The following is a 15,741-nucleotide window of genomic DNA, read 5'->3' as shown; positions in this document are numbered from 1 at the left end:
AGACTCGCAGAAAATAGAAACATAAAACCTTATTATTGGACATCTCTTTTGGAGTTCTGATAATGTTTTAAACCTTTGGGGAGTGACTTTCTCCTTCAGTTCTGTATTTTATGTGTGGAGGTCTTGACCACATTAAAAAAAATTTCTAGTTTACAAATAACTAAATTTGTTAAATTGATAAAATATGATTTATATTCTAGGAAAAGATTCACCACCAGCTCCCTTTTCAATAGCCATCTTTGCAGCTGCACTGTAAATGTGCTGGTGTTCCCCAGAGTTCTGTACTTAAGTAATCCTTCTAGAACCAGTTTTAGTTGATGATGTTGGAATCTACTAGAAGATTCAGGTTTCTCGGCTTGGTGCCTGTTGGCTGTCTCTATCTGTTTGTACTGCAGCCTTGTAACAGGTCCCAAGCTGAACTAGCCCTCTCTCCCCTCCTCCAACCTGTTTCCTGCTTTATTCCCTATCTTAGTTATTACTTATAAAAACTACCCAGTTCTCAAGGTAGAAACTTCACAATCTTATCAGTCATTTCCTGTTCCTCACACCACATTGAGGAAGGATTAGAACCATTAGGTCCGAATAAAGTAGATACAGGTCTGAACCTGAAGTTAGATACGGCTCTACCAGTTACTTGTATATGACCCTGGGAGAGTAACTTAACTTCCTCAGTCTACTAACCTTTCCATAAATCAGACTCTTATGATTTTCACCCGTTAGTTATTCCCCAAGTTGGTTTTTAAGTCCAGTTTTTCTTAACTCCGGCCCATTTTCTGTGTTTTTCTCAGCATTATTCCCCCAAAAGTCATGGCTGATCTTATGATTCCTTTCCCTAAGAACCTGTTCAGGAAAAGATTGCAAAATGCAGAAAAAGCTTTAAGCGCAAGGTTTGTCACAATAATGGTATGTAGAGGCTTCGGTTTGACCTCTGGCTACCTCTTTGATTCACTGTCATTCACCATGCAGTATAGCTATACTGGTTTTCTCTACCTTATGCCAACATACTGGTGCCTTAGCACCTCTGGAATCTTGCTAATTTCATTGTTATTCCCTGGTGTGGGTTTTATCTTCTTATTTTACCTGAAAAATGTGTTGTCTTTTAAGACTCGGTTCCATTTTTATTTCTAACATCTTTCAGATTATATTACAGTTCTTTGTTTAATTGTTACTTTTAAAAGTATCTTTCTTCTCTGGAACTTCTTCATCTTTGGGTCCCAAATCAGAAATCATTAATGGTCCACAATAGAAATAATTTTTAGACTTTTAATACATAAATAAATTTGTTTTTCAAAAGTACTAACATATACTATTATAGGCTTGTTTCATTTGGGTTTCACTAGCATTAGTTATTGTAATTAAAATTATTTTAAAACATTAAAAATTATTTTGTCCTTATTTCGTTAACACATATACTTCTTCAAATCTGTAGTTTTTAAAACTGTTTTTTAACTGTGAACATTAGAATCCCTTGAAGAGCTTAAAAAGAAATCGAGCCTCAAACCAGTTAAATCAAAATCTCTCAGGTTGTGCCTAGGTGTGGGCGCTTGAAAAAAAAAAATCTGTAGAAGATTCTAATGTGCAGTCAGCATTGAGGACCACCAGTTTACAGAACTCCTTCCCTCCCTTCCCCTCCCCTCCCTTCCCTTCCCTTCCCTTCCTTTTCCTTTCCTTTCTTTTCTTTTCTTCTCTTTTAGGTGAGCAATGAGCTACTGCATGCTGTGAGCAATATTTTATCCCTGTTGAATGATTTGAGAAAATTTATATGGACGGGAGGAGATGGGGAAGGGCATAGGAAGGATTGGATGGTGTGTGCACTGACAAAAAGCATGAGAAGGTTTTTAGCTGAAAAAATTCTTTCACAGGCCCCTCCCTCAGTTAACCTTGGATTAACCTCCTTATGAATTCAGGTTGGAAATGAGAAAAGGAGTGAGAGAGGAGAAATGGAGATTGGTGAAGAGAGAGAAAATGGAAGGTGGTGACAGGCAGTGGGTAACCAAAGACTATTGAGAAGGGACATGAAATTTCTTGTTTGTTTTTGTTTTTGTTCTTTAAAAACAGACTTTATTTTTTAGAGCAGCTTTAGGTTCACAGCAAAGAGTCCCCACATACCCCTTGTCCCCTCACCCCCAATACACACATAGCCTCCTCCATGATATCAATGTCCTGCAGCAGAGAGATGTATTTGTCACAACTGATGAGCCTACGTTGACACATCATAATCAAAGTCCCTAGTTTATGTTAGGGCAGGGACATTAAATTTGTTTCAGTCAAAATCACATCCATCCTCAGTGCCTCCTTCTCTTCAGTCCCACATTTATCATGTAAATCAGGGGTCCCCAACCTCCAGGCTGTAGACCTGTAGTGGTCCTTGGCGTGTTAGGAACCGGGCCGCACGGCAGGAGGTGAGTGGCCGGCGAGTGAGCGAAGCTTCATCTGCCGCTCCCCATCGCTTGCATTACTGCCTGAACCATCCCCGCCCCACCCCCGATTCCGTGTAAAAATTGTCTTCCACGAAACTGGTCCCTGGTGCCAAAAAGGTTGTGGACCGCTGATGTAAATAGTTCCTAAGGTCAAATACCTCCAGAGCCTCCCCGAGGGTACAGAGGGGCTCATGCATATCATTTTCCTTTTCATTGACTGCCTTTCACATGGTTTCTGCTACAAAGTGATATAGGTGGCTTTTTAAGAATTATGAATTTATTTAAACTAAAAAAAGGACTCATTTTCTTATTTGAAATATATATTGAATGACCCTTTCTCATGTGTTTACTAGGGTATTACTATTTTAAAATATGCACAAGCTCTTCATAAATAAAGATATTAACCTCTTGTCATATTTGCTATAAAAAGTATCATCTTATTGATTTTTATCTTCTAATTATTTTACCTTTAATATACAACCATTTAAAATTTTTGTTTAGCCGCACATGGCTAGGTTTTTCCTTTGTGATTTTCTTAAAAAGTCCTCATCCTCCAGAGAGCTGGCGATGTTCAACTCAGTTTTGTTCCAAGTTTTCCCTATGGTTTGATAAAAACAAAACTTAGAACATTTTTGTAAAGTGTCATTTAAAATCAATTTTTTAATCTGTCTGGAATTTAGGTTGCTGTATGACATGAGGTGCATCATGTAACATTTAATGCTACCTTGTAGTATATCTGTATCTTTGTGTCCTAGCTGAATTCTTTAAAAATAAAATTATCCAGAAGTAAAGTCTGGGTCAGATCTTGAAGACATTTTTTTTTTTTTCCTCCTAGGGCATTTTGATTGATCACTGTCTTGGGATAAAATCTATTTTGGGAATATAGAAAGCACATATTTGAATCTTGAATGGACTTGCTGCTTCAGCAAGAGTATGGAGGCTCAGGAAGCCTAGATTATGTGTATATTATTAATAGAAAAATACAGTATTAATGAACGTGATTTTTAAAAAAAAACCATTGGGACTTTCTATTTACAATACCTACTGACCTCCCCAGTTCACCCTAAAGAGTCAGATACATGTGACCTTGCAGAATGACACTCTGTTGTGTAACTGAAGAAGCAGCACAAAATTCCTGGCCTTGTAGTGGTTGTTATGGTATAGAAGTGACTCTCACCAGTAAGCAGGCAGAGCAGATTAAAAAAAAAAAAACCTGGTGTATGATGTTTAGTGATACTAATGAGGAAAGTACTCTAAAGTTGAATGTCCTACAAGCACATATCAAACAGCTGGAGGCCTAGAGTCCTTTTTGGTCTTGGAAAAACAGAGGCTGTCTGAGCAAGACCCTGGTTGATAGATGAGAAAGCCAAGTAGGAGAACAGGTCCCAGTTTTTTTACTCCTTTGACATGAATTCTCAACCTGTAAATACTTTCTTTGTGTCCTTTTCTTTTTCCTTAAAGTTAAGGAGAGGAACAATTGAGCTTCCCTTTGTGATCTGCCAAAAAATTGGGCTATTTAAAATTAAAATCTGAAAAAATTAAAAAACATTTTTTTATTAAGAAATACTTCATATCTTTTTATTAAAACTGGTTCCTGGGTGAACACATTATTTATTTCAGCATTCTTTTATATTTGCTTAAAATATAGCATATAGTTTGCCTTCTTAGATGTATAGTTAAATACCTAGAAATGTTTTCTGACTAAAATTTGAATGTGTGGCATTAGGATAATAAATTATTAGTGTCAAGTATAAACAAGCCGGTGGATAAAGTCAGGAAATCAATAGGCTTGCTTCTCACCTGGCTATCCAGGACTTCCCATCATTTGATGAAAGTCATAGTTTATCAAATTCTAGGAGACAAAGAAATGCAGACCTCGAGATTCAACTACATATTATTCACTCAGTGTTGTTAATCTTGGGTATTGGTTTCATTTAGGAATTGTAACCATTTTCAGGATCACTGACTCAGTGAACATGTACTTACGATCATTTTCACTGTCATCTGAGTTTACAAAGGAATATCATTTTTCAGAAGTTCAATATAGGAATATGGTGAAAGTGTCAAGGAAATCCACTTAATTCATGAGTGGATGTACTTTGGCCATTTGCAAGCAGTAGGCAGCAATTATTAAATGGTAGCCATCAAGGCGTAAAGGACGTGAACCCAGGGACGAGTGGCCCATCCCAGAGAGCACTTTATTGTTTAGAAAGCTCTGATTAGAGGATACAGGAAATACTATGCTAGGGTAAATAAGTTATCCACTCAGTTTAGAATCTGCCTGAATTTAGCATGGTAGAATCTATTATCTTATGTAGGATATTCATGTTTTGTAATATTGTTCTCAAAGGTTAAGATTATATACTGAGGGCTTCCCTGGTGGCGCAGTGGTTGAGAATCTGACTGCCAATGCAGGGGACACGGGTTCGTGCCCTGGTCTGGGAGGATCCCACATGCCGCGGAGCAACTGGGCCCGTGAGCCGCAATTAGTCAGCCTGCGCGTCTGGAGCCTGTGCTCCGCAACAAGAGAGGCCACGATAGTGAGAGGCCCACGCACCGCGATGAAGAGTGGCCCCCGCTTGCTGCAACTAGAGAAAGCCCTCGCACAGAAACGAAGACCCAACACAGCCATAAATAAATAAAAATAAATAAAATTTAAAAAAAAAGATTATATACTGAATTGCCTGGATATTATTTTAATTAAACCCCCTACTGTATTTGTTATGTTATGTTACAAATACATGTTTCACTTATTTACTTTTTCACCAGTGAGGCCCAGAAGTGTTTAATCTAATTGTGAGTTTTTTTTTAAAAAGGTGAAATAATAATGGTATTAAAATTTTTACTTCATACAGAATTTTATGATTTGCAGCATATTCTCATTTCTTCAGTAACTTAGGAAAGGAGTCCTTATGTTTTCCTGTTTGCTAAATGAGTTTAGGTGGCTTAAGTCTTAAAAAAAACCTTTCAAGCATTAACAGCTTATTTAAGCCTTTTAACAACAGGCTACAGATGAAAATTAAAATAGAGATTGTTAATGGTTTCTATAGCAGTGCAGGGCAAATTTTAAAAAATTAAAACAAGTTTTTAAATTTTTGCTCATGGTATTGAATTGCTCCACAAAATAGTGCTTTTTTCTTTGTTTGTTTTTTGTGTTTTCAATTTGCTACTATTCATTGTGGGAATAATTTAAAAGATGTGTGTTATTATTATTCATGTCTTTACAGGCAATCCCTATTCAACAGAGAACAGGTCAGCTTGCTTCTGGAATTAGCTCACCACCTCTCCCCACAGATTATCTGGTTGAAATTAACAAAGTTTTACTTTCCATGGATGATGTTGAATTATCACTTAATACTCCAGAATTAAGCTCTGTTGTCTATGAAGACTTCTCTTTTCAGGAAGATTCTCTGAAGGTAAATATCCGGACACTGCATTTGAATAGCTGCAGTTGATGTAGAAATAAAGCAAGGAATTTGTCATTGTGCCTGCTTAGATTATCCATAACCTTTTACATTTGTGCCAAGGAATTAATAATATGTATGAAAAATAAACTTTTCCTATATCCACCAATGAAATACTGTCAAAATTTTTAATTTATTAAAAGTAGGTATGGATTTTTAAGCGTGCACAGTTATTAATGCTTTGCAACATCAGAGACTTTTTAAAATCAAACACATGCACAAACTATATTCCTTTCTCGTAGACTTGATTGTCATTTGATGTAAAATGTTGACATTTATCTTGCCACCTATAACGATTTAAGATTGGCTAGTGGTTGGGTATGGAATGACATGTTGATTGTAAGTTAACTAGGGATCTGAAAGTTTTCAGTTAATTCACAAAACTAATATCAAGACTCTTTCATATAATTTGATTGCATTTATGTATCAAGTCACAATAAAATTGCTGATAGAGTTGATAGGTTTGATAGCTCATTTCTGTCATTTAAATTAGTATTATTAGGTATTTGAAAATATAAATAATTTCTAGCTTCAAACACTTCAGTACCTTTACAGAATGTTATTGAAGCTTTTTATATGTCCTGTACAAATGCCACTTTGGACATCTGTGAGGATTTTTTTCCCACCATTAGGATATTATGTAACATTCCTCATGCTTTGGCCAATACAGGGTATTATTTTTTTTTAAAAGTTTCCAGTTTTGATAAGCAATGATTATGATGTCTCATTATTTTTAAGTAACTTATTCAATATAAATTTTTGACCTCCTGTGATTCCATTCTTTTATCTCTTTGCTGAATTTTGTTAACATATGACAATACATTCATAGACCATCAAAGACCAACTGGACAAACTCGGAGAGCAGATTGCAATCATTCATGAAAAACAACCAGATGTTATCCTCGAAGCTTCTGGACCTGAAGCCATTCAGATCCGGGACACACTTACTCAGTTGAATGCAAAATGGGACAGAATTAATAGAATGTACAATGATCGTAAAGGGTATGTTTAAATTAATATTTAATTTTTTAAAAAGGTCTATAAGTTCATATGTACATTAAGATTAGTGAGAATATATTTCAAATCCTTGTAATAGGCCCTGTTTAATAAATTGTGATGTAGTTCCTTAAAGAAGAATCAACTCACATATACATGATCATTTGCAACGTAATATATAATATTTTAATAATTAAGGAAGCACTTTTATTTATTTATTTTTATTGAAGTATAGTTGACTTACAATATTATATTAGTTTCAGGTGAACAGCATAGTGATTCAATATTTTTACATTTTATGCACCATATGAAGTTATTACAATATTATTGACTATATTCCCTGTGCTGTACATTACAACCCTGTGACATATTTATTTTATACTAGTAGTTTGTACCCCTTAATCCTTCTTCACATATGTCACCCATTCCCCCTACTGCCTCCCCTCTGGCAATCACTAGTTTGTTCTCTGTATCTGTGAGTATTTTTCTGTTTTGTTATATTTGTTTCTTTTGTTTTTTAGGCTTTGCATGTAAGTGAAAACATACAGTATTTGTCTTTCTCTGTCTGACCTATTTCACTTAGCATATACCGTCTTGGTCTATCCATGCTGTTGCAAATGGCAAGGTTTCATTCTTTTTATGCCTGAGTAATATTCTTATATATATCTTCTTTATCCATTCATGTGTTGATGGACATTTAAGTTGCTTCCATATCTTGGCTATTGTAAATAAAGCTGCTATGAAAATGAGGGTGCAGATATCTTTTCAAGTTAGTGTTTTTGTTTCCTTTGGATCTATTCCCAGAGGTGGAATTGCTGGATCAGAGGGTAGTTATATTTTTAATTTTTTGAGTATCTTTTATACTGTTTTCCATGGTGGTAATACCAATTTACATTCCCCCCAACAGTGTACAAGGGTTCCCTTTTCTCCACATCCACACCAGCACTTGTTATCTCTTGTCTTTTTGATGATGGTCATTGTAACAGGTACGAGGTAATGTTTCATTGTGGTTTTAATTTGCATTTCCCTAATGACTAGTGATGTTGAGCATCTTTTCATGTACCCATTGGCCTTTCGTATATGTTCTTTGGAGAAATGTCTTTTCAGGTCCTCTGCCCATTTTTCAATTGGATTATTTGATTTTTTGATATTGAGTTGTGTGAGTTCTTTTTATATTTTTGATATTAACCCCTTGTCAGACATATTGTTTGCAAGTATCTCCTCCCATTTGGTAGGTTGCCTTTTTATTTTATTGATGGTTTCCTTTGCTGTGCAAAAGCTTTTTAGTTTGATGTAGTCCCATTTGTATATTTTTGCTTTTGTTGCCTTTGCCTGAGGAGATATATCCCCCCAAATATTGCTAAGACCTATGTCAAAAAGCATACTGCTTGTATTTTCTTCTAGGAGTTTTATGGCTTCAGGTCTTACACTTAAGTCTTTAATCCATTTTGAGTTTACTTTCATATATGGTGTGAGAAAATGGTCTAGCTTCATTTTTTTACATGTACCTGTCCAGTTTCCACAACACTGCTTATTGAAGAGATTGATACTATATATAGAAAATTCTAAAGACTCCACCAAAAACTACTAGAACTAATAAATGAATTTAATAAAGTTGCAGTATACAAAATTAATGTACAGAAATCAGTTGCATTTCTATACACTAATAACAAACTATCAGAAAGAGAACTTTAAGAAAAAAATCCCATTTGCAATCCTTTTGCATCTAAAAGAATGAAATACCTAAGAATAAATTTAACCAAGGAGGTGAAAGACCTGTACTCCGGAAACTATATGACATTGATAAAAGAAAGTGAAGACAACACAAATAAATGGAAAGGTATACTGTGTTCATGGATTGGAAGAATTAGTATTGTTAAATGTCCTTACTACCCATAGCAATCTACAGATTCGGTGCAATCCCTGTCAAAACACCCATGGTATTTTTCACAGAGCTAGAACACAGAATGCTAATATTTGTATGGAACCACAAAAGACCCCGAATAGCCAAAGCAGTCTTGTAAAAGAAGAACAAAGCTGGAGGTATCATGGTCTCTGACTTCAAACTATATTACAAAGCTATAGTGATCATTACAGTATGGTACTGGCAGAAAAAGACATTTAGATCAATGGTATGGAATAGAGAGCCCAGAAATAAACCCACGCACATACAATTAATCTACACCAAAGAAAGCAAGCATATATAATGGAGAAAAGGAAGCACCTTTAATTTTTAGTATCTGAATAGTGTCCATTTTCTTTAAAAATCTTGAAAAGGATTTTCAGTAATGTTCAATTTCTCCACACACTTGATGATTAATGTGAGTGAAGAGCAGAGACAGCTACAGATAATTGGAATCCATATATAACCCCAAAGCCTTTTTTAAAAAAATAACCTTCTGTTTAATAGAATGTTTTTGAGCCTCCTTCTTTCTACTTTTTGACCAGGCCTATTAACAGGTAGAAACAAAAATTGGTAAGACTTTTGATGGTAGCTGTGTATGTATGGAAAGTCAAATATGATGTGAAATAGCTCAATATAAATTACAGTGTAAGAGTAACGTTAACACAGAAAAATATACCGGAAAACCTTAGAGACATACACACAAAAATAGGCATGGTGCTCTTCATCTTCTTTTTTTGTTTTAGCTTACATATTTCACGTGATTATACAATCCTTGGAAAGGTAACTTTTAATAATCTTTTGGCGTATTTCTTTGTATGGATTTTTAAAAACTTCTCTGTACATTTAGAGAATATCCTCTTACATACAGCTTTATGCATACTTCTGACTTTAATTAGACTTGATTATTAGATGAAGGCTAATTTGTTAAAAAATAATAACATTTTAAGGCTCTAGATTGCATCACAGTATTGGTCGTTATACCTCTGCCAACAGCATATGTGAAAGTGTCCTTCTTACTGAACCCTTGTTAACACTGACAGATTATTTTTAGACCTTTGCCAATTGTATAGTGATGGATTGCATCTCAATATGATTTTCATTTCTTTGATTATCAGCAAAATTTCAATATTTTTACATATGTTTATTGGCACCAGTGTTATTTCTTCTGTTAATGGGTAGGTCATGTTCTGTGCTTATTTTTCTATCATAGTATTATTATTTACTTCTTAATTTGCAAAAGCTTTTTTCTATATTAATATTAGCCATTCATATTTTTTGTTCATTCCTTAATTACTCACAGCTTTCCATGTACCCTTTATCTTTGTTAATGGTGTTTTTTGACATATAGAAATTTCAGTTTTCTATAATTATATGTTATGTCGTTTCCTTTGTAATTTCATTTTGTTTATATGCATATAAATTACCTTTTCATTGTGAGAGTAATTAAATATTTATATATATTTAAAAGAATTTTGCTTGATTTAAAATTTACATGTAAAAACGAAACCATCTGAATTTTATTTTGATACATATTTTGTTTTAAGGCTCCAGTTTGGTGGTTCTATACACCAACTCTTTTTTAAAAATTCTTTTCCATTAGCAATATAGTTCCCTGTGCTATAAAGTAGTACCTTGTTGTTTATCCATTCTATATATAATTGTTTGCATCTGCTAATCCCAAACCCTCAATCCGTCCCTCCCCCCTTCCCCCTTGACAACCACAAGTCTGTTCTCTATGTCTGTAAATAGCAACTCTTTAGTAGCAAGAGTAGGGGCCATGCATCCCTACTTTTTAAACACTCCCCAGCTCACTTTTTTATGCAGCCTGAGTTAAGAAACACTAATCTGTTCTATTTTGCCATGTTTTTCTTAAATAAACAACCAATTTTCTCTATATTTTTTGCTGAATAATTTAACTCTCCGTTATTGTTGGTGATACTTCCTTTACCATAAACTTAAAGGCATTTCAACTTCATATTTATTTAATTTTGCTAATTCTGCCTTCTCACACCATTAGTTTTAGTCTAATACCATAACACTTTCATTTTTAAAGCATTATTAATTTTTTTGTCTACCACAGTAAATTTTCTCTAATTATTCTAACATTAGAATTCATATTCTTTTTCTATATTTATTCTTCCAGTAAAATTTTAGTCATCTCAATCAATTTTTGAAAAAATGATGAATTTGAAATGTAGTATTTCACTCATTTGGGTCCTTTTCTGTGTCCTCAGTAAGGTTTTGAAAATTTGTCTGCATCTTTCTCCCCAGGACTATTACTTGGTAGTTTTGTGCTTTTCTTATTGTTGGTTAGTGTAGAGTTGATATATGGTAGCTTATTTCTGCATTTTCTGCACTGCGTGTGTTTGTGCGTGTGTGTGTGTGTGTGCGCGCACGTGTGTGAGTGTATGCCTGTGAGTATGGTTATAAATTTGATTTTCTTGGCCTTTCTTAGTATACTGACACATCATTTGTATCTAATGATAACTTTCTTCTTTTTTTCAATTATCCTATTTGCATATATGCATCTGGCTAATGTGGCAGAATTTCAAGAACGTTATGATTAGTAACGTTGATTGCAGATATTCATGCCATTTACTTGATTATAAAAATTTTAACTTTTTAGAAAATACTCCATAGTTTTTTTTTAATTGAGCACAGAACAGTATTCTCTTATGCTAGAAAAGTCTTCTCTATCACATTTTTATTTTATTATTTTGTTTTCTGTGTTTACTAGATTTCACTTGCTAGGAAGTTGTCTCTCTTATTTTCTTTAGCCCAGCACTTGGATGCATTAGTTGATTATGTTCTTATTCTTATTCCTAATTTTTGTTTAGTTTTTCTCTTCCAACCTTGGTAACCTATCCTAAAATGTTTATTTTTCCCCATTCCTATGTGCCCACTTTTACAAGCAGTAAGTGAGCACTCCTTTCTATTCTTTTCTTTTCATAGAACATCGAGGCAATGGCAAATATCCTGTGCTTTCATGGTTTCATAACCGTTATCAGTCATAATCACACCTGGGTGACCACCAAGTCATTTGTCTATGCCAGGTCTCTGTGCTGTTTTGCTTATAAAATTTTTTAAGTATTGTTGGCCTGTGGTAAAAGATAAATACCATGAAAATAAACAGGTATCTTTCTTTGAGAAGTCCCTTATGCCTCTTTTGTAATGGTTCATGGCATTAGCTTTCATATTTTTCCTTAATAAGTAATTTTAGAACCATCTTAGACAAACAGTGGAACAGTGGAGAAATAAGCCAGTTATATTTCTTCCTTCTCATCTTAGATCCTTGGATCTTTGTGTATCTTCTCTCCTAAGAATGTCTTCCCAGATATTTATCCTCTGTATCTTCTTCGTGCCCCTCACTGCTGTGTGGACAAAGTTCAGACTTCTTATCTTGACCTTAGAAGCTTTTTAACAGTGTTCTCCAGTTGGCCTAATTTCTAGTACCTTATACGTACTGCTCAAAAACAAGTTTTCTTCACTCATTTCACATAAACTTGATTAAAATTTCCTTTACCTTCTTTACCTTCCCAGCTTTCTGATTCTTATTCAGAATTCCATCTTTTACCAGGAATAGTTTTCCTTCTTAATTTAATCAGTCATTCTTTTTCCATCATTTAAAAAGTGTTTGAAACTCAGTTTCATCATAGAAGACTTCACCCATCCACCTACCTATGTATACCTATACCTATCTATCCGTGCACCATTCATTTAATGAATATTTATTGAGTGCCGACTAATGAAGATTGTCTTAATATATTCTCTTAGTGTTTTGTTTGAAGTGCTCTTATTTTCATTATGCCCAATAGAACATTGCTTCCCTGTGGGCACTCAACAAATATTAATGGAATTTTTATTCAGTGATTTTCATGGAAGAAGGAAACAAAGATTATTTAGGAGTTAGCGATGTCAGGGACCATTTTATTATTTTTTAAAATAATATTACCTTTTTATTATATAAACATTTTAGTAGAATCATTAAAATTTCAGAGATCTCTTCTAAACTTCTCCTGGTACAACTACTCTAAACAAAGAGGCAGAGGGAAATTCTTTAGGATCCCAATCCAACAGAGCTTTTCTGTTTTACACTTATTTGTTCCAAATATGACAAGCACTGGAGTTTGACTTTATCTCATTTCTAAAGGAGTTATGTTTGAATAGAAGTCTTGATAGTCTTTGTTTCATTGCCTAACCTGAGCTTTGCAGGCACTCCCATCCTGTGCTGTGTTCAGGTCAATGGGACACACTGGATTAGTCCCTGCACAGAGTATGTTAGTCTGCTAGGGCAGCCATAATAAGATACCACAGACAAGGTGGCTTAAACAACAGACATTTATTTTCTGTCAGTTCTGGACGCTGATACCGGAAGAGTTAGCTTCCGGTGAGGCTTCTCTTACTGGCTTGCAGATGGCCACCTTCTCACTGTATCCTTACCTTACATGGCCTTTCCTCTGTGCTCTTGCAAAGAGAGAGAGAGACAGAGAGGCAGAAAGAGGCAGACATAGAGAGAGATATCTCTGGTGTCTCTCCCTCTTATTAGGACAGCAGTCCTATGGGATTAATGACCCACATGACCTCATTTAACCTTAATTACCTCCCTAAACACCCTGTCTCCAATATAGTCATGTTGGGGGTTTGGGCTTCAACATATGAATTTTGGGGGATGCAATTTAGTCCATAACACAGAGATAATAGACTGCAAGGAAATTTTTTTTTAACATCTTTATTGTAGTATAATTGCTTTACAATGGTGTGTTAGTTTCTGCCTTATAACAAAGTGAATCAGCTATACATATACATATATCCCCATATCTCCTCCCTCTTGCGCCTCCCTCCCACCCTCCCTATCCCACCCCTCTAGGTGGTCACAGAGCACCGAGCTGATCTCCCTGTGCTATGCAGCTGCTTCCCACTAGCTATTTATTTTACATTTGGTAGTATATATAAGTCCATGCCACTCTCTTACTTCGTCCCAGCTTACCCTTCCCCCTCCCTGTTTCCTCAAGTCCATTCTCTACGTCTGTGTCTTTATTCCTGTCCTGCCCCTAGGTTCTTCAGAACCATTTTTTTTTTTTTTAGATTCCATGTGTATGTGCTAGCATATGGTATTTGTTTTTCTCTTTCTGACTTACTTCACTCTGTGTGACAGACTCTAGGTCCATCCACCTCACTACAAATAACTCAATTTCGTTTCTTTTTATGGCTGAGTAATATTCCATTGTATATATGTGCCACATCTTTATGCATTCATCTGTCGACGGACACTTAGGTTGCTTCCATGTCCTGGCTATTGTAAACAGAGCTGCAATGAACATGGTGGTACATGACTCTTTTTGAATTATGGTTTTTTCCAGGTATATGCCCAGTAGTGGGATTGCTGGGTCGTGTGGTAGTTCTATTTTTAGTTTTTTAAAGACCCTCCATACTGTTCTCCATAGTGGCTGTATCAATTTACATTCCCACCAACAGTATACTGCAAGGAAATTTTAAAGTGTTTTGGCCTTTTGGGTTTTGTTCTAGCTGGGAACTAAGTGTTTTGGAAGTAAAATGCTATTTTTTTCCTAAGGGAATAGAGTAATTAATCATGTTTTACACTTCATGGTGTTTGAAATGTTAAGTGTTTAAAGTTGGGTGGGTTAACATGCCTGCAGCTAATCTATCTTGATTTGCCAAGCCAGAGAAGGCTGTCTTTTCAGTTAAAACGCTGCCTAGTGTGTGTGTATGTGTGCATGAATATGGGGGGCGGGGTGGTGTATGCAGATTGCTTTGCTCTTGGTATGATGCATGTTTCTCTAAGAGGAATCATTAACTGTAATCCACTACGGAAACTGGTCTTACAGAGCAGTGAGCTGTGAATTCACTCATTTGAGGCTTTCAGTTTAAATGAGATTTGAATTTTCATTTTAGAAAATTGCTTCTAGACGGTCCTGGAAAGTTTGGAAACCTATTTTATTTTGTTTGTTGTCCTCTAGTTATTTCGATAGGGCTGTGGAAGAATGGAGACAGTTCCATTGTGACCTTAATGACCTCACACAGTGGATAACGGAAGCTGAAGAGTTGCTGGCTGATACTTTTGCTCCAGATGGTGGCCTGGACTTAGAGAAAGCCAGGATACATCAGCAGGTGAGTGCTTTCTGTCAGAGGATGAGGATCTGCTAAAAAAGGTGGCATATTTATTTAGTATGCACCATTTAAGACAGATTTCGAAAGTAAGGGCTCACTATATTAATTTTTCAGGAGTATACAGAGAATCGGTAATTTTTGTTCCAGTTCTAGTTTCCAGTTTTAAAGGTTTAAGAGAAAATGGTTATTTCAATTTTTAATTAGGATTTTAAAGAAATTTAAATAAAAAAATACTCTTTAGTGGAATATGTGAAAAACAATTTTATTTTTAAAATTTTATGTTTAGAACAATACTTGTAAAATTTTGTACTCAAGACTACGTCAAGGCCAGAACGATATCTGCATACCTCGCCTCTATTTTCTATACTTAAACACTTAGGCGTCTTAATTTTCTTTGTATCATTGATCATTATCATAAAAGTAAATTATTCTTGAGCTATATCAGGACAGCTGCTCATGTAAGTCTAATTCAGTCTTGGGAAAATATAACACAATAGCTAAATCAGTTCTGCTGATAATAATGGGTCGTTAAAAATAATGGTTGAAAGCAAGCAAAATTTCAATTTACCATTGTTGAAAATATTTTCTCTTTTATTAAATTTTTAAAATATATTTTATGTAGAAGGCTTCTGAGGAGTTAGAAAATGCTTTTATTTTTCTCATAAATATGTTAATGCATTTTTTCTTATTTTTAGAGTTACAGAGAAGTGCTTAAATTTGACTTTAAAATATCCTTTCTTAATCCGTTGCTTAAAAATTTACAGACCAGTGAAGCAATGTCTCAGTAAAATGCACATTGAGGGTTACTTATATATGGTAGGACGTA

At 34.9% G+C, this 15,741-nt stretch overlaps 1 protein-coding gene across 7 annotated transcripts in view; it reads left to right on the top strand.

The window, feature by feature from the left end:
• Positions 1-15,741, top strand: part of UTRN (utrophin) — a 501,645-nt gene that overhangs the window by 204,715 nt on the left and 281,189 nt on the right. For all 7 annotated transcript variants that reach the window (XM_059941058.1, XM_059941060.1, XM_059941059.1 and 4 more), the window contains 3 exons: positions 5,648-5,836; positions 6,714-6,886; positions 14,765-14,915. In XM_059941058.1, the coding sequence (XP_059797041.1) occupies positions 5,648-5,836; positions 6,714-6,886; positions 14,765-14,915 (513 nt within the window). The remainder of the gene's footprint in view (positions 1-5,647; positions 5,837-6,713; positions 6,887-14,764; positions 14,916-15,741) is intronic.

This window comes from Balaenoptera ricei, chromosome 12 (assembly GCF_028023285.1).
Source record: "Balaenoptera ricei isolate mBalRic1 chromosome 12, mBalRic1.hap2, whole genome shotgun sequence".
NCBI classification, from domain to species: domain Eukaryota; kingdom Metazoa; phylum Chordata; class Mammalia; order Artiodactyla; family Balaenopteridae; genus Balaenoptera; species Balaenoptera ricei.
The sequence above is the reverse complement of the archived record's forward strand: the minus strand, read 5'-3'. Positions and strand labels throughout refer to the sequence as shown.